The sequence below is a fragment of the Amblyraja radiata genome, chromosome 19 (assembly GCF_010909765.2).
Source record: "Amblyraja radiata isolate CabotCenter1 chromosome 19, sAmbRad1.1.pri, whole genome shotgun sequence".
Lineage (NCBI taxonomy): Eukaryota > Metazoa > Chordata > Chondrichthyes > Rajiformes > Rajidae > Amblyraja > Amblyraja radiata.
This window is the reverse complement of record NC_045974.1, coordinates 10,000,680-10,020,929: the sequence shown is the minus strand read 5'-3', so window position 1 is coordinate 10,020,929 and position 20,250 is coordinate 10,000,680. Positions and strand designations below refer to the sequence as shown.

General features: G+C 47.9%; 1 protein-coding gene across 3 annotated transcripts in view; it reads left to right on the top strand.

The window, feature by feature from the left end:
- The window catches only part of pot1 (protection of telomeres 1), a 127,417-nt gene that overhangs the window by 87,741 nt on the left and 19,426 nt on the right, over nucleotides 1-20,250 (top strand). For all 3 annotated transcript variants that reach the window (XM_033037642.1, XM_033037644.1, XM_033037643.1), the window contains exons 9-11: nucleotides 954-1,244; nucleotides 14,689-14,844; nucleotides 19,792-19,973. In XM_033037642.1, the coding sequence (XP_032893533.1) occupies nucleotides 954-1,244; nucleotides 14,689-14,844; nucleotides 19,792-19,973 (629 nt within the window). The remainder of the gene's footprint in view (nucleotides 1-953; nucleotides 1,245-14,688; nucleotides 14,845-19,791; nucleotides 19,974-20,250) is intronic.

The window sequence follows — 20,250 nt, the reverse complement described above, 5'->3', positions numbered from 1 at the left end:
CAACATGTCCCAGCTACACTAGTCCCACCCCACCTGCCACCATTTCCCTCCAAACCTGTCCTAACTGCTTTTTAAATCATGGGCAGAATGGCCTAAACCTACTCCTGGAACCTATGGACTTCCGACATTGTGGGGTTGGAGTGAAAGAGAAAAACTGGAAGAGGGGAGATGCAGGCAAAGCATGCTTTGCTTACAGGTCACAGTTTAGGGATAAGAGGGAAGTCTTTTAGGACCGAGATGAGAAGATCATTTTTCACACAGAGAGTGGTGAATCTGTGGAACTCTCTGCCACAGAAGGTAGTTGAGGCCAGTTCATTGGCTATATTTAAGAGGGAGTTAGATGTGGCCCTTGTGGCTAAAGGGATCAGGGGGTATGGAGAGAAGGCAGGGATGGGATACTGATTTGGATGATCAGCCATGATTATATTGAATGGCGGTGCAGGCTCGAAGGGCCGAATGGCCTACTCCTGCACCTATTTTCTATGTTTCTATGCTGGGTAATATGTGGACGCAGCTGAGGACGAAAAGCCTGTTTCCATGCTACCTGGCTTTAAAGTCACAAACATGCAGTCTGAGGAAGGGCCTCGACCTGAAACATTGACTTCTCTAGCTTATCTCTCTCTTCATCCCTCCCCCCTTCCCAGTTCTCCGACCAGTCTTACTGTCTCCAACTACATTTTGTATCTGCTTTGCTGTTACCTTCTCCCAACCAACAGATCTATTGTACATTTTCCTTGATCTCCATTCACTTTGACTTGTTTTCACACCTTACCCGTCCTTATTTATGTGTCTCCCATTGCGCTGGCTGACATCAGTCTGAAGAAGGGTTTCGACCCGAAACGTCACCCATTCCTTCTCTCCAGAGATGCTGCCTGTCCCGGCTGAGTTACCCCCGCAGGTTTGTCTCTGTCTTCATAGTGATACTAAATACACTCTGTGTTATCCCTGTACAGATTCAAGAATTCAACAGTGAGCTCCAGGCCATCAGTGCTCCTGGTTTCTCGGTCTTGACGTTTGACGGAGCTCTGGGCGTGCCCGCCACACCGCGGGCATCCAGCAAGTCGTACCACTTCACCGCCACTGATCTGCAGATGGTGGAGGATCTGCGCAGGTGGGCAAATGCCAACACCTCCACCTTCAAGACCACCGTCACACTCGCAGACGTCAAGGCTGCCGAGTATTTTGACCTCACCTGCCAACTCGTAGCCAAGGCTGTCGTGGACCGATCTGCTGTTATGCTCAAGGTAAGAGCGTTACCTCCGTGGCACTGTGTGTGAGCATGACAACTCGAATCGGATCCCTTTTCTTTACCAGCATCGGGAGTACATGGGTTGAAACCTCTTCATAAATATTGACATTATCATGGTAGTTTACAGTCATCGTGGTTACTCATGGCTGATGTTCTTTTCAGTAGCCAGGAACTACCTATCACTACTTCCCTGTCTGTCTGTCTGTCTGTCTGTCTGTCTGTCTGTCTGTCTGTCTGTCTGTCTGTCTGTCTGTCTGTCTGTCTGTCTCTCCCTCCTCTTTCCCTCTCTCTTCCTCCTCTATCCCCTCCCCCTCTTTCTCTCTAACTCTCTCCATCTCCCTCTCTCTCCCTCACCCCCTTCCTCTCTCTCTGTCTCTCCCTCCCTCTCTCATCCTCTTCTCTCTCTTGTCTTTTCTCTTTCCTTCCTCCCCTCTCCCTCTTTCTTGTTTTCTCCCTCCACCTCTCCCTCTCTCTCTTGCCTTTTCTCTTTCCTTCCTCCCCTCTCCCTCTTTCTATTTATCTCCCTCCATCTCCCCCTCCCTCTCTCTCCTCTCTCCCCCTCTTCTCTCCTCTCTCTCTCTCTCTCTTTTTTCTGCCTTTACCTTTTCTCCAGTTCTCTCCCTCCCACCCTCTCCCAGCATATATATGCTTGGATAAAATAGAGAAACGAGAGGCAGTGAATATAAGCCCAGTACGTGACTTCATATTCATCGGTTAAGCAATTTACTTTCAGATCTGCCAGCATGACTTACAACACAGTGAACACCTGTCCATATTTTTACCGCATCCAACCATTGATGAATCCACTCGGTGTAAAAACTGTAATTGAAACAGCCAAGCTTAAATATAATCAGGGTGTTGAGAATAGATATCAGAAGTAAAATGTTGCAAATGGTCTTTTGGAACTTATGAATGTCTTCAACTGCAAAGTCTGTGGAGTTAGTGAAGACGTTACTGGCAAGAATACAAGGTTATTCATAATGAATCTGATTACTTTTGTTGCAGTCATTATTCTATGGATTTGAACGTGTTTGCATTTCCACCTGGACAAAATGTGTATTGAATGAACTGGTCAATAGTAATGGACTCAAACTGCTGGGCCGGGTGTCCATGCTGATGGAGGCGCTGAATTGCAAAGGATGTTTGTGTCACAAATCCAGAGCTCCTTCCACTTTTTCAATTTGAAATGGTAGCTCTGGGAGTAATCCTGTTTCAGCAGAGTTGAGATGTGAAGAGAGTTTAGTTTAGGTTAGAAATAAAGCACGGAAATGGGCCCATCGGGTACGCGCCAACCAACGATCCCTGCACACTACACACACTCGGGACAATTTTGCAGAAGCCAATTAACCTACAAACCTGTACGTCTTTGGAGTGTGGGAGGAAACAGGAGATCCTGGAGCAAACGGGGAGAATGTACAAACTCTGTACAGACAGCACCTACAGTCAGGATCGAACCCAGGTCTCTGGCGCTGTGAGGCAGCAACTCTACCGCTGCACCACCATGCCGCCCTAGGTTGTCCCATGGTTTAACTGTGTCAAGACATATTAGATTCTCATGACATTGGGATTGGCTTCCTTAGTTTAACATTTAGCTTGTGTGTTTGTTAACTGTTTACTGAATCATCCTACCACAACCAGAGAGCTGTGCTGAACTACAATCTACCTCTTTGATGCCCCTCAGACTATCCTTGACCAGACTTTGACAATAGACAATAGGTGCAGGAGTAGGCCATTTGGCCCTTCGAGCCAGCACCGCCATTCAATGTGATCATGGCTGATCATCCCCAATCAGTACCCCGTTCCTGCCTTCTCCCCATATCCCCTGACTCCGCTATTTTTAAGAGCCCTATCTAGCTCTCTCTTGAAAGCATCCAGAGAACCTGCCTCCACCGCCCTCTGAGGCAGAGAATTCCACAGAATTCCAGACTTTGCTGGACCTATCTTGCACTAAACGTAATTCCCTTACCATGTATCTATGGATCGTTTGTAATCATGTATTGTCTTTCTGCGGACTGGTTAGCACGCAACAAAAGCTTTTCACTGTACCTCGGTATACGTGACAATAAAATAAACTGAACTAACATGTAGTTGGCTCATTACTGCGTATGGAGTTAGATATTGTCCTATTGTGCAGCATAAATGTGTACCAGCAGTTTAGATACTACTTTGGCTTTGGGTTTGGTTTTCTTGGTTGAGCGCTTATCCTGGTGTTATAGCACGTACGTTGTGTTTTAATAGTGGTTATCCATCATTTAAGGTGGTAAACTCCATTGGGAAATATGGTCCAGCTGCAGAGAACAGCAGCAAATGAAGGCAGTATTAGATCAAAGGAAATGTTGTTACCAAAACACAAAAGTACTTGTGCTATAACAGCAGGAATGAATAAATGAGTACGTTTATTGGTCACGTATTCACATACAAGGAATTTGCCTTGGTGCTCTGCCCGCAAGTGACAACATGACATACAGTGACAGTTAGGAATGACACATAAAACATTAAACATTAATAATAAAACATTATCGATAGGCTAAGCGCTCAACTGAGAAAACCCAGCCCAATGCCAACTACCAATACACACTTATGCTATAGGACAGTAGCTAACTTCATATTTACACGTTCACAAGTTATAGGAGTAGAATCAGGCCATTCAGCCCATCGACTCTCCTTCGCCATTCATTCATGGCTGATCTCTGCCTTCTAATCCCTTTTTCTGCCTTCTCCCCATAACCCTTGACACTTGTTCTCATCAAGAATTTGTCTATCTCTGCATTCAAACTATCCACTGACTAGGCCTCCACAGCCCTCTGTGGCAAGTAGTTCCACAGATTAACTACCCTCTGATCAAAGAAGTTCCTCTTCACCTTTCTAAAAGAGGGCCCTTTAATTCACAGTCTATGACCTCTGTTCCCAGACTCTTCCACCCATGGGAACATCCTTTCCACATCCACTCTATCTATGCCTTATTTAGCAAGACACTGACTACATGTTAACAAACACACAAGCCTGAGGATTAGAAACACTTCGAAATTCAGCAGAGGAAGTGCAAGGCATCGACAGGGAGAGGGAAAGTGGACAAGAGTAATCTAGCATGAAACATAAAAACAGATCGTAAAAACTTCTCTCCATATGTAAAAATGAAAAGATTAATGTTGCTTCCCTTAACGCTGAAGAGGAGATAAACCATGCTGCAGAGTAAAGAAATGGGGCAGGATTTTATTTGTTTCTACCTTCCTGGTGGAAGATCAGTCTAGTTTGGTTTAGTTTAAAGATACAGCGTGGAAACGGGCCATCGGCCCAAAGAGTCCTGGCCGACCGGCTATCTCCCCATACACTGGTTCCATCCTACACACTAGGGACAAATTGCAGAAGCCAATTAACCTGCAAACCTGTACCTTTTCGGAAACTGGAGCTACGCGAGAAAACCCACGTGGTCACAGGGAAAAAATGTGCAAACTCCGTACAGACAGTATCCATGGTCAGGACAGGTTTAGTTTAGTTTAGTTTAGTTTGGTGATACAGTGCGGATAGAGACCTTCCAGCCCACCGAGTCCGCACTGACCGACGATCCCCGCACACTAACACTATCCCATACACGAGGGACAATTTACAATTTTACCGAGCCAATTAAACTACCTTTATGTAAATTAATGTAAAATTGTCCCTGTTGCGTGTCGGGTAGTGTTATTGTGCAGGAATCGCTGATCAGTGCGGACTCAGTAGGCTAAAGGGCCACGGGATAAAGGGTATAACGTTATGTGCAAGATAAAGTCCAGTAAAGTCCGATTAAAGATATTCCGAGGGTCTCCAATCAGGTAGATGGGAGGTCAGGACCTCTCTCTATTTGGTGAGAGGATGCTTCAATTTCCACAGTGTGGATGGTAACTGGCTGGATCGAAGGGCCGAATGGCCTACTCCTGCACCTATTGTCTATTGTATTGTAACAAATGTGATCCCTGTATTTATGATGATTCTATTTTGGAAGGAAGTGATAACAAAGTATTTTAAAAGCAATAATTGCTATGGGCAAAGAAAATATGGATTTATGAGAGAGAAAATCACATTTGACACATACATTCAGTTTTTTCCCAGGGTGGAAATGTCAAAGACTAGAGCTCAAAGCTTTAAGGTGAGAGGAGCAAAGTTTAAAAGCTATGTTCATAAGTAATAGAAGCAGAATTAGGCCATCGGGTCCATCAAGTCTATACTTCGCCATTCAATCATGGCTGATCTATCTCACCCTCCTAACCCCATTCTTCTGCCTTCTCCCCATAACTACTGACACCCATACTAATCAAAAATCTATCCATCTCTGCCGTAAAAATATCCATTGACTTGGCCTCCACATCCTTCTGTTGCAACAGATTCACCACCCTCTGATTAAAGAAATTCCTCCTCATCTCCTTCCTGAAGAAGCATCCTTTAATTCTGAGGCTATGACCTCTGGTCCTCGACTCTCCCACTAGTGGAAACATCCTCTCCACATCCACTCTATCCAGGCCTCCATATGTGTGGGCCAAGATATTTACACAGAGGGTGGTGGGTGCTTGGAATGTGCTGCCGGGGGTAGTGGTGGAGGGTGGAGGTGCTGGTGATATTCAAGAGGCTTTTAGATAGGCACGTGGATATACAAGCAAGTGAGGGACATGGGTCAGATATTCGATTAACTTGGTATCATTTCGCTACTGACATTGTGTTAAGTATCAATAACTACTGACCCCAGTTTAAGGCCGACATTGTAATATTCACATGCCACAATGTTCAATGATTGATAGAGATACCACACTGATTAAACATGGCAGTAATTAGTCTGTGTCTGAAGACAGGTCCCGACCCGAGACGTCACTAGCCCTGTTCTCCAGAGACGCTGCCTGACCCGCTGAGTCACCCCAGCACTTTGTGTCTTTTTTGTACTCCAGCATCTGCAGTTCCTTGTATCTCCTGAGATTTGTTTAGCTTGGTGCCGTGTTCGCATGGACATTGTGGGCCGAAGGGCCTGTTCCTGTTGCGCACTTTTCTATAGGAGACAGACACAAAAAGCTGGAGTAACTCAGTGGGTCAGGCAGTATCCCTGGAGAGATGGAATAAGATAAGATAAGATAAGATAGAATTTATTGCCACACAACCAGGATCGGTGGAATTTGGGTTGTCAGCAGCGATACAATAATAAAGAACACACAACCACAATAAAAATGTAACACAAACATCCACCACAGCATTCATCACTGTGGTGGAAGGCACAAAATTTGGCCAGTCCTCCTCCATTTCCCCCCCGTGGACAGGACCAGAGTCCAGAGTCAGTCCAGGATCGGCTCTTCCTCACCTGAGACCACGGCTTTAAGTTGTTGTAGGCCGCAGGCCGGCGGTCGAGATTTAAAGGTGAATAGGTGATGTTTCAGGCCGAGACCATTCTTCAAACTCTGTCTGCCAGTCTTTGGTTTAATCCAGCATCTGCTGTTCCTCCCTGCACATTATGTGAATGTTTTTATGTCCTATAACTTTGGCAGAGGTACTGTCCAGCAAAATAGGTGAGAACAAACCAACAATGTAAAGGTTTAGTAACACTCGTACTAATCAAGAATCTATCAATCTCGACCTTAAGAATACCCATTGACTTGGTAATGTGGCAATTGATTCCACAGATTCATCACCCTCAGACTAAAGCAACTCCTTGTCTCCTTTCTAAAAGCATGTCCTTTTATTTTGAGTTTGGTTTAGTTTAGAGATACAGCGCTGAAACAGGCCCTTCCACCCACCGAGTCCTTGCCGACCAGCGATCCCCACGCATTAACGCCATCCTACACATACGAGGGACATTTTACACTTATACCAAGCCAATTAACCTACCTACCTGTACGTCTTTGGAGTGTGGTAGGAAACCGAAGATCTCGGAGAAAACCCACACAGTCACGGGGAGAACGTGCAAACTCCGTACAGACAGCATCCGTAGTCAGGATCGAACCCAGCGCTGTAAGGCAGCAACTCTAGCGCTGTGCCACCGTTAAGGTTGGGAGGTGTGCATAGACACAAAATGCTGGAGTAACTCAGCGGGTCAGGCAGCATCTCTGGAGAAAAGGAAGGGGTGACTTTTCAGGGTCGAGACCCTTCTTCAGACGAGCAGACCTAGTTACTCCAGCACTTTGTGTCTTATCTTCGGAGTAAACCAGCGTCTGCAGCTCCTTCTGACACCAACTTTCTTGCATTTGCCCCAGTCTGAGCATAATTGTTTACAGCTTGTAGCAGCTGTTGCTAACACAACAGTGAAGACTGGCCAATCTCACCAGTCTTTGCAGTGCACTGTAAATTACCCTAATGATCTGGTTACTTCATGTGTGATTGCTCTCTGCGCTGTTTTGACATTGAAGCTGACAATTTGAATGGCATTACTATGCGAAGTCTGTTTTCTAAATTACATAACCATGCCATTTATTTTTTTTTCCCCAACTGATTAGTGTTTACCTGCATTACATTTTATCTTTGTTGTGTAACTGAACCTCTTAACACAGTGTTAAAGCCCTGGCACTCTCACTAATTTAGTGTCATCTTGAAAGCTTTAGTTTAGAGATATATCGTGGAAATAGCCCCTACCCCATACACTTGTTCTATCCTACACTCCGGGGACTATTTACAGAAGCCAATTTACTTACAAATCTGGGAGAGAGAACACTTGATGGGTGAAATGTTTCCATTTGTACAGAAGTTAATCAGGAGCCTGGTCCTTGTCCATCAGTCAATGAAAGTAAGCATGCAGGTACAGCAGGCAGTGATGAAAGCGAATGGCATGTTGGCCTTCATAACAAGAGTAGTTGAGTATAGGACCAAAGAGGTCCTTCAGCAGTTGTGCAGGGCCCTAGTGAGACCACACCTGGAGTATTGTGTGCAGTTTTGGTCTCCTAATTTGAGGAAGGACATTCTTGCTATTGAGGGAGTGCAGCGTAGGTTCACCAGGTTCATTCCCCGGATGGCGGGACTGTCATATGCTGAGAGAATGGAGCAGCTGGGCTTGTATACTCTGAAATTTAGGATGAGAGAGGATCTTATTGAAACATCTGATTATTAAGGGTTTGGACACGCTAGAGGCAGGAAACATGTTCCAGATGTTGGGGGAGTCCAGAATCAGGGGAAACAGATAGCAAAAGGGGTAAGCCATTTAGAACGGGGATGAGGAAACACATTTTCACACAGAGAGTTGTGAGTCTGTGGAATCTTCTGCCTCAGAGGGCGGTGGAGGCCGGTTCTCTCGATACTTTCAAGAGAGAGCTAGATAGGCCTCTTGGAGATAGCAGACTCAGGGGATATGGGGCGAAGGCAGGAACGTGGTACTAATTGTGGATGTTCAACCATGATCACATTGAATGGCGGTGCTGGCTTGAAGGGCCGAATGGCCTACTCCTGCACCTATTGTCTATTGAGGCGATAGAGAGAGAGAGAGAGAGAGAGAGAGGGGGGGGGGAGGAGAGGGGAAGGGGAGGGGGGGTGGAAAGAGAGGGTAGGGAAAGAGGGGGGTAGGGAAAGAGAGGGCGAACACAAACATAAACGTATAGGTTTGTATTTACTCATCTGTGGTAAAAATCGTAAATTGTCCCCAGTGAGATGGTTAGTGTTAGTGTGCGGGGGGGGGGGGGGATCGCTGGTCAGCGCAGACTCAGTGGGCCGAAGGGCCTGTTTCTCTGTGTTTCAAGGGGTTCTGGATCTCTAAGAGTCTAAACTTCTAATAAAAGAAGAGGTAGATTTAATCTTGACAGCGGCGCCTCAACCTTCACAACATGTAAACAGCGAACATGATTTCCATCGGGCTTGGCCTCCAAACACAAGGATCAATCAAAAGGCTGTTTTTATGGTTTAAAGTTGATGCAATGGTCAGGCTTGACATTGGAGTTGATATACTCTGTACAAGTGTATCCAGCCTTGGTGATAAAGCAGACAGCCCAGGCCTGAAATATATCTCCTCCACAGAGCCACGCTGATTGACCTAGACCCAGTCCTATGCGAAGCTATCTGCAATCTTAATTAACCCTTAAATTAGTGTTTAAAGTTTGCCTGCCCTGTTATTGAAACTCAGCTGCGATATACTTATCCCTTTCCCTGAGGAATCGACAATTTAAATTTTGGCGAATCCATGTGCAGAATCCGAATGAGGAAACTGGATTAGTTCCCGCAGGCAGCACGGTGGCGCAGCAGTAGAGTTGCCGGCTCACAGCGCCAGTGACCCGGGTTCGATCCTACGGGTGCTGTCTGTACGGAGCTTGCACGTTCTCCCCGTGACCGTGTGGGTTTCCTCCGGGTGCTCCAGTTTCCTCCCACACTCCAAAGACCTACAGGTTTGCAGGTCAATTGGCTTCTGTAAATTGTAAATAGTCCCACGTGCGGACGATAGCGCCAGTCCACCGGGTGATCGCTGGTCGGCGGGAACTTGCAAACTCTGCACAGTCAGAGCCCATAATCAGAATCGATCCCGAGTCTCTGGTGCTGCAGGGCAGCAACTCTACCGCTGCGCCATCGTGCCACCTTGTATTGGCAGTTGGCCTCTGTAAATTGCCGCTGGAGTGTAGGCAGCAGATGCAAAACGTAGAGCTGGTGTGGACCCGGTTGTTCGAAGCAATGGGATCGCTGGACGGCACGGACTCGGTGGGCCGAATGGCCTGTTTCTGCGCTGTATCTTTCCATCAGCTCAGAGGCACGGCGGGGAGAAATAGGCCCTTCGTCCCACAGAGTCCGTGCCGACCAGCGATCCCCTTGCTGCAGCACATTCGGGACAATTTGCAATCTTTACTGAAGCCTTTTCTGAGGGAGGGCTATATGTATGTATTCATGTATGTACGTATTCTATGAACCAATGTTGCATAATGTTAGTACCTCCACCAATGTAAAGCACTTTGGTCAACGAGAGTTGTTTTTTAAATGTGCTTTAGAAATAAAAGTGACTTGACTTGAAAGTAACTACTGAAGCCAATGATCCTGCACGTCTTTGGAGTGTGGGAGGAAACTGGAGCATCCGGGAAAAGCGCATGCGGTCACGGGGAGAACGTACGAACTCCGTACAGAAGACAGCGCCCGAGGTCAGAATCGAACCTGGGTCTCTGGCGCTGTGAGGCAACAACTCTACCGCTGCCGCCCCGATCAATCTTCCACGGTCGCTCGAGTGCCTGAGTGATTTTCTCATGGCTCGAAGCCATTGAAGCAACTACCATGTAATTTGATGGCGAGTGAGATGAGTTGTGTGCAGCGATGTCGTCTTTAACATTCAGAGCAGTGTGTAGGTGGATTGTTGCTGCCAGTAAACCTGGCATCATCTCCACAGGGATCATTGCCACCATCATCACCGTCACCCGAGGCTGGTGTCAGGACATCAGCCTCCAACGCTCAGCTACAGATCGTTAAAATGTCGGCAATAACTTACTCCCAGATGAAACAAAGACAAATTAGTTTAGTTTAGAGATACAGAGTGGAAACGGGCCCTTCGGCCCACCAGGTCCATGCCGACCAGCGATCCCCGCACATTAACATTATCCTACACACTCTAGGGACATTTTTTTTTTACATTTACCAAGCCAATTCACCTACATACCCACACATCTCTGGAGTGTGATTGAACCCGGGTCTCTGGCGCTGTAAGGTAGCAACTCTACCGCTGCGCCACCGTGCTGCCCCAGTGTTGATAGGCATTAAAAGATTCATCAGCTGGAGTGCGGTCCTGACTTCCCATCTACCTCATTGGAAAGCTTTGAAGTATCTTAAATGTTGTACTAAATGTACAGTGGCGGCGGCTAACGGATGTACAGTGGTGGCGCCTAATGGCAGCGGCTCGACTACAGTCGTCTGTCTTTTCTTATTTTTGTCTTGTTAAATGTATGTCTTGAGTCAGTTTTTATTTATTTTTTTAGCTGTGTATATGTGGGGGGTGGTGGGGGAAACCGTTTTAAATCTCTTCCCTGTGCGGGGACCCGACTATTCCCTGTCGGGTCTCGGATGTCGTTGGACCTAACATCGTGGAGCCGGCGGCGACCTCCGGCCGGGACTAACCTGAGGGCTCCAGTTGCAGAGCCTGCGGAACTGACATCGCGGAGCTGGCCAACCTCGGAGCGCGGCTGCGACACGACTTTTGGAGTTCGGAGGCACCAGCCGCAGACCCGGTGGACGGGAACATCGGGAGCTCGCAGGTCCCTGGTGGGAGACCGCTTTTCCGAGCTCCGCAACGGCGACTTCTCCCGCTAGAATCGCGGGTTTAAGGATATGGAGCCGGGGCCTAACATCGCCCGGCGTGGCTTAAACGGCCTCAGGACTTACCATCGCCCGCCGGGGGCTTTAACATCGGAGCCCCAGTTCGCCTCGACACTGCAGTTGGACTGCTGGACCACGGGAGAAGGACAAAGGGAAGAGATAAAGACTTTGCCTTCCATCACAGTGAGGAGATGTTGGAGACTCACTGTGATGGATGTTTATGTAAACTGTGTTAAGTGTGGATCTTGGATTGTTTTGTAATGTAAAAAACTGTAGAAATGATATTTCGTTCAAACCTAGGTTTGAATGACAATAAATTGCATTCTATTCTATTCTATTCTATTCTATTCTATTCTATTCTATTCTTTACCTGTACACTGTGGACGGCTTGATTGTAATCACATGCGTCGTCTTTGACTGGATCGTTCAGTTCAGTTTAGTTTATTGTCACAGGTACCGAGATACAGTGAAACGCTTTGGTCACGTACTAACCAGTCAGCAGAAAGACAATACATGATTAAATCCAGCCATTTACAGTGTATCAATACATATAGCAGGCAAACAAAAGTGTTTCACTGTATCTCTGCACACATGGCATTAATAAACTAGGCCAAACTAAACGCAAAGTGCTGGAGTAATTCAGCGGGTCAGGCAGCAAGGAGACTGAAGAAGGGTCCCGACCCGAAACATCACCCATCCATGTTCTCCATCGATGCCGCCTGACCTGCTGAGTTGCTCCAGCACTTTGTGTCTTTTTTAAATGTAAACCAGCATCTGCAGTTCCTTGTGTCTTTGACTGATGGGCAGGGAATGTGTCTCAATCATCTCCGCCATGTGTTAATTAGCGATGAACGCATTTCGCCGACCCACGCCATTTTATGGCCGCTTCTTGTTGTTGCTATGTGAACTATGATCAACTTAAACACAGGTCAGGAACGGCAGACACCCGGATTCGATCCGGACTACGGGCACTGTCCGTACGGAGTTTGTACCTTCTCCCCGTGGCAGCGTGAGTTTTCTCCGGGAGCTCCGGTTTTCTCCCACACTCCAAAGACGTGCAAGTCTTGTAGGTTAATAGGCTTCGGCAAGAATTGTAAATTGTCCCTAGTGTGTGGCATAGTGCTAGTGTACAGGGATCGCCAGTCGGCGCGGACTCAGTGGGTCTCTGTACCAAAGGGCCTGTTTCCACGCTGTATCTGTAAACTAAACTAAACACCTTTCACCAAGTCCTTGGCTTTGACGCATTACAGGCACTCTCCAACTTACGTACAAACTCCAGGTCGAAGCTTGCCCCATGGTCTCAGCTTTGGAGCTCCCCATAGTCTCTGTGTCGGAGCTCCCCCATGGTCTCCACCTCGGAGCTCCCCCCATGGTCTCCACCTCGGAGCTCCCCCCGTGGTCCCCACCTCGGAGCTCCCCCATGTTGTCTCCACCTCGGAGCTCCCCCTGTGGTCTCCACCTCGGAGCTCCCCCTGTGGTCTCCACCTCGGAGCTCCCCCTTGGTCTCCACCTCAGAGGTCCCCCAGTGGTCTCCACTTCAGATGTCCCCCAGTGGTCTCCACCTCGGAGGTCCCCCTGTGGTCTCCACCTCGGAGCTCCCCCAGTGGTCTCCACCTCGAACGATAAATTGACACTTGCTCGGTCATACTCCCATTTCCAACTTGTGTAACATCTGACTTGGGCTGGGGTCCGCGTGACGTAACCCTTACGTAGGTCGAGGTGCGCCTGTACCGTGATAGGCACAGTGTCAACTTTTACCGAGTAACAGCCTCGTGGCATTTTGCTAAATTAAACGCCCTGTATCGATACAAGCTGTTCTGGCTGCGCTGTTTGTTGCTCTGGGTTCCCTGTGGAGATATAGAAAAGCAGTTGTGTGGCATGACCAGCTGCAGAGAATGTCTTATTTGCTCTGATGCAGAGTTATTTCGTGGGTGAGTTAATCCCCTTATGATTATATGGTTAGCTGGATGTTTTACACTTGTGGATTAAAATGAGGAAATCGCAAGACCAGAGTGTAGTTCACTGTGGAATTGCAATTGACTTTACTCTGAGTTATATAACTGTGCTGTGTCTTTATCTTGGTTGCAAGATAACAGGCTGTTCTCTGAGTGCCGCACTATGAGCACACGTTTCACTGGAAGCTAGAAATCAAAAAACAAGATGCTGGAAATATTCAGCAACCGACTCTGGAGAAACGAAGTGAATCTTTCGATTCGACAGCGGAGTAGACTTGATGGGCCGAGTGGCCTAATTCTACTCCTATCATGTGTGAATAAGGCCGGGCGGCACGGTGGCGCAGCGGTAGTAGTTGCTGCCTCACAGCTCCAGAGACCCCGGCTCGATCCTGACCACAGGTGCTGTCTGTACGGAGTTTGTACGTTTTCCCTGTGACCACGTGGGTTTACTCCGGGTGTGCCGGTTTCCTCCCAAATTCCAATGACGTGCAGGTTTGCAGGTTATTTGGCGTCTGTAAAATTGCCCCTAGTCTGCAGGATGTAAAACTGGGATTACATAGAACTGGTGTGTGTGTGATCGATGGTAGGCGTGGATTCGATGGGCCTGCTTCCTCCCTGTATCTGTTAACTAATAACTAATGTTAACTAATCTACACTAAACCTTCTGAGTTATATCTACACTTGGCACATTGGGAGAGGACATTCTCCATACAAACATATGAATTAGGAGTAGGAGTAAAGTATTGAGTCCTGGGCTTGTCTGCGCCGAGTTTTGAACGTTCTCCCCGTGAGAACGTGGGTTTTCGTGGGTTGGGTTTTCGTGGGTTTTCTGGTTGCGTGGGTTTTCTCAGAGATCTTTGGTTTCCTCCCACACTTCAAAGATGTACAGGTTTGTAGGTTAACTGTGCAGGAAGGAACTGCAGATGCTGGTTTAAACTAAAGGTGGACCAAAAATGCTGGAGTAACTCAGCGGGACAGGCATCATCTCCGGAGAGGGGGAATCCTTGTCTCGACCTGAAACGTCACCCATTCCTCCTCTCCAGAGATGCTGCCTGTCCTGCTGAGTTACTCCAGCATTTTGTGTCTATGTGTGGCAACTCAATAAGTTTGGTATAAATGTAAATTGTCCCTGGTGTGTGCAGGATAGTGTTAAGAGTGCGGGGGTACCTGGTCCGAACGGACTTGGTGGGCCGAAGGGCCTGTTTCCGTGCTGTATCTCTAAACTAAACTTAACTAGAACTTATGAAAATGTTTTTTTCCCACCAGGTCTGGGACGGTACCAAATGTCCGCACACATTAAAGGACGTTCCAGTCGACCGCAGCGCCCTGGAGGGAGATGCGAGTGAGATTACTCGCCTGGGCCCACTGACGGTGGATGTCCTAACCTACGACAACCACACTGCAACAGCAAAGTCTCTCAAGGTACCCGGGCTACACACTGGTAGTGTTGGGTGTGGGGAAGAAACGAGGTCACAACCTATAGGTTCTGATGGAAGGGCCATCGACCCGGAGCATAACTGTTTCTCTCTCCACAGATGCATTGCTCTACTTTAAACTTTACTTTAGAGATACAGTTTGGAGACAAGCCCTTTGGTCCGCTGAGTCCGTGCCGACCGGCGAAAATAGACCAGCCATGAGTCGACTTGATGGGCTGAATGGCCTAATTCTCCTCCTACATGCAGGCAGAGGAGACTAGGTGGAACTTGCCATTATGGCCAGCATAGACATTTGGGCCGAAGGGCCAGTTGCTGTGCTTTATTCTAGGATGTCCTGTTGGTGTGAACTGTTCTTTAATCTGGTCTGATGCAGAGGAGAAGGTGCTGGCAAATTATTGGCATTTATTTACTTCCAATAATTTATTCACACGACTGTGGATCAATGCTAATTCCTTTTAACCTTGTTGACTCTTCCCCACTATTCGCAATTGGCTTTCAGAAATTCATAAGTGATTATGAAGAGAAGTGGGAGGATGAGCGAGAGAGAGCCTGAGAGTGCGGGCTCAGTGGGGAGCCACTGAAGGGGGATCAAAGTGAACGGAAATCTGGATGTTCTAATCTGGGGAGTCATTGTGGAAAGTATGTCATCTGATTGGGGGAGACCAGTAAAAGCAGAGTCTGAAGAAGGGTCTCGACCCGGAACGTCACCATTCCTTCTCTCCAGAAATGTTGCCTGTCCCGCTGAGTTACTCCTGCTTTTTCTGTCTATCTTCGGTTTAAACCAGCATCTGCAGTTCCTCCCTACACAAAAGCAGAGATCATTTGAGTCTAGTTTAGAGATACAGCACGGAAACAGGCCCTTCGGCCCACCCAGTCCACGTGGACCAGTGATCACCCTGTAAACTTTTTCTTCTTCTTGCGTTTGAGGCATCAGAAGTCTGCAGCAGGGTGATGCCACCCGGTTCGATATCCGTAGGTGCCCGCTCTAAAAAGGGCGCATGCTCCGGGTTGGCGCCAAGCTGCGGCGCTGCTGTTGTCTCTGTCATCGTTCGCCTGACTGAGGTCAGTTGACACCCTGTACACTAGCACTATCCTACACGATACTAGGGACAATTTACAATTCTTACCAAAGCCATTTAACTTACAAACCTGTACGTCTTTGGACTGTGGGAGGAAACCGGAGCACCCGGAGAAAACCCACATGGTCAAGGGGAGAACGTAAAAAGTCCGTACAGATTGCACCCGTAGTCAGGATGGAACCCGGTTCTCTGGGGCTGTGAGGCAGCAACTCTACCGCTGCACCACTGTGTCACCCTATGCCGAGTTGTGAGGATGAGCCAGGCTGCTATCTCTGATCCATCACTCCCCCACTGCGGACATTGGACGTTGTCATGGAACTGATGCCCTACAATGCTGACAACTGTCTCCTGCACTCTGTATCTTCCCCTTTGCTCTATCTTATGTATAGTATCATCCGGTCTGACCCAGAATGTCACCTTTCCATGTTCACCTGAGATGGAGACACAAGGAACTGCAGATGCTGGCTTATGGAAAAAGACATAAAGTGCTGGAGTAACTCAGCGGACCCGCGGGGCCGGGGGGGAGGGAGGGAGGGAGGGGGAAGGGGGGGAAGAGGGGGACAGCGAGCAGAGTGTAGACGCTCGATACAGCAATACGTGAATGTGTGTCTGTGTAGCTCTGCTGCCCTCTGCTGCTTAACTCGAGCAACAGCAGGAACACAGCTGGATGTGGGGGTGGGGGAGGTACAGCGGTAGAGTTGCTGCATTACAGCACCAGAGACCCTGGTTCAATCCTGACTACGGGTGCTGTCTGTGTGGAGTTTGTATGTTCTCCCCGTCACCGCATACGTTTTCTCCGGGTGAAACATAGAAAATGAGTGCAGGAGTAGGCCATTCGGCCCTTCGAGCCATTCAATATGATCATGGCTGATCATCCAGAATCAGTACCCTGTTCCTGCTTTCTCTCCATATCCCTTGATTCCGTTAGCCCTAAGAACTTTATCTAACTCTCTCTTGAATAAATCAAAGCCAGTGCTCCTGTTTCCTGCCATACTCCAAAGTCGTACAGGTTTGGAGACTATTTGGCTTCAGTGGCAATTGTAAATTGTTTCTAGTGTGTAGCAGAGAACTAGTGTACGGGGCGATCGCTGGTCAGTGCAGACTCGGTGGTCAGTGCAGACTCGGTGGTCAGTGCAGACTCGGTGGTCAGTGCAGATTCGGTGGTCAGTGCAGATTCGGTGGTCAGTGCAGATTCGGTGGTCAGTGCAGATTCGGTGGCCAGTGCAGACTCGGTGGTCAGTGCAGACTCGGTGGTCAGTGCAGACTCGGTGGTCAGTGCAGATTCGGTGGTCAATGCAGATTCGGTGGTCAGTGCAGACTCGGTGGTCAGTGCAGACTCGGTGGGCCAAAGGGCCTGTTTCCACGCTGTATCTCTAACCTAATCTAAACGAATTAACCATGACACTTGCAGACGAGAATGTGTTTGAGTTTCATGATAATCAGATGGAATACAATCCATCAAATGGATTTTGCAAGTATTTTTTCTTATCCTACACACCCCCTCCCTTTTCAGCGAGACTTGTTTTCCATTCGTGAACTTGCTGTAAGTGGTGGATAGATGGAGCTCTGGTGGAACCTGCTGGTGAACAGCGGTATTGCATTCAATGGCCCAGAATGAACAGCTTATGTGAAAAAGGTCCACCACCGAGTTTCCGGCCTTTCTGGATTATCTGTTTAGAGGATATGTGTTTGGAGGGGTATGAGTCCAATGCAGGAAGGTGGGACTAGTGTAGATGGGGCATCTTGGTGGGTGTGGGCAAGTTGGGCCAAACGGCCTGTTTCCACGCTGTATGACTCTTATCTCACACACACACACACACACACACACACACACACACACACACACACACACACACACACACACACACACAAACACTCAGACACACACACACACACACACACACACACACAAACACTCAGACACACACACACACACACACACACACACACACACACACACACACAAACACTCAGACACACACACACACACACACACACACACACACACACACACACACACACACACACAAACACTCAGACACACACACACACACACACACACACACAAACACTCAGACACACACACACACACACACACACACACACACACACACACACACACACACACACACACACACACACACACACACACACACACACAAAGACACACCCACACAGCAGACAAATGTACACACACACACACCACATATATGGAACAATGGCACATCAGTAGAGTTGCTGCCTCACAGCTCCAGAGACCTGGGTTCGATCCTCACCACGGGTGCTGTCTGTACAGAGATTGTATGTTCTCCCCGTGACCTGCGTGGGTTTTCTCTGGATGCTCCCATTTCCTCCCACACTCCAAAGACGTACAAGTTTGTAGGTTAATTTGCTTGGTATAAATGCAAATGTCTTTAGTGTGTGTTGGATAGTGCTAGTGTACGAGGTGGTCGCTGGTCAGCGCGGACACGGTGAGCTGAAGAGACTGTCTGTTTTGTATCTCTAAACTAAACATCTACACAAAATACTGGAGTAACTCAGCAGGACAGGCAGCATTTCTGGAGAGAAGGGACGGGTGACGTTTTGGGTCAAGAACCTTCTTCAGCATCTGCAGTTCCTTCATAAACATATATACATGCAGACGCATACACACACATACCCATACACACACACACGCATACGTGCACATGCATACATGCACACACACACATGCACCCACACATATATATAAACACGTGCACACACACATGCGGACATGCACACACACATATACAGATGCACACACACACACGGGCACACACATACACCCCAGAGCACATCCTCGTACACACAGCTGCTCAAGATTCAAGAGTGTTTAGTATTCAGAAGCTCCTCCAACTAATCGAATCAAAGAAGTTTCTCAAATCCCTCCCACTTGGCTGAACTTTAAATAATGTGGAGTTTATTTTTGTTAATGGGGTGTCTGATATAATTCACAAAGGTAAGCAGGCGAGGATGGATTGTAATCTCTTTGAAAGGGCCTACGTCTGTTCTGAGCTAATGTGGGCTCCAGTGTAATTTTGTGTAACATGGGAACAGACTTCTTGAGGCAGTTGATTACAAGAATCTGACTGAATTAATGAGTAATTTAGAAGGATAACTGTATTTGACTTTCACTACAGATGTTCTCAGAGGAGCTTTCGATAGTAAAAGTAAATGACAGATGCCAGATTATTAATAGTTGATTTCACTTTGATTACATCTTTAGTTAAGGGCTGTAAGTTAAAATTGCTTGTCGGCACAGCATTAGAAAAGTGACGGTGCCATTACAGTGAAATTTAGGGGGACTTTCTCTTGATTAGTAAAGGTTATGGGGAGAAGGCAGGAGAATGGGGTTGAGAGAGAAAGATAGATCACCTGATGGTAGACTCGATGGGCCGAATAGCCTAATTTTGCTCCCATATCCTCCGATTAAAAATGTTTAGTTTAGAGATGCAGAGTGGAAACAGACCCTTTGGCCCACCGAGCCCGCACTGACCAGCGATCCCTGTACATTAGCATTATCCTACACACTAAGGACAATTTACATTCTTTACCAAAGCCAGATTCTTGATTAGTACAGGTTATGGGGAGGAGAATGGGGTGAGGAGGGAGAGATAGATCAGCCACGATTGAATGGCGGAGTAGACACGATGGGCCGAATGGCCTAATTCTGCTCCTATCGTTTATAACCTTATAGTAACCTCCAAACCTTCACGCCTTAGGAATTTACACTTTAGAGATACAGCGTGGAAACCCCTGAGGCCCGTGCTAATCAACAATCTTATCTATCTCTGCCTTAAAAATATCCGTTGCCTTTTCTGACACTGTTGCAGCCGGGAACCTACCTGAGAATCTGCAACCTTCACGCCAAGCTGGTCGTTGGAAGCAGCGAGACGCGGAGCGGGTGCCCGGGTGCCGCGCCCAAGATGGAGTTCCACCTTCACGGGGGCACAACGTACGGCCGAGGGATAATGCCGCTGCCCACCGACTGCGAGGACGTCCGTCAGCTGAAGCGGTGAGTGACGTTCGGGCAGTGGCGCAACCCGACCCTCCTTCACAACGCTCCACCCAACACTACACTCGCTGGGTACAAGCTGATCTACACTGAAGACAGACACAAAATGCTGCAGCCGCTCAGCGGGGCGGGACGGGACGGGACGGGTCCCTGGAGAGAAGGAATGGGTGACGTTTCGGGTTGAGACCCTTCTTCAGACTCCTCACTTTCACTTGCTGAGTCAAACCAATCTCTTCCCTGCACTTTTGAGGCCCTGGTCCCCATTAAAATCTAAACG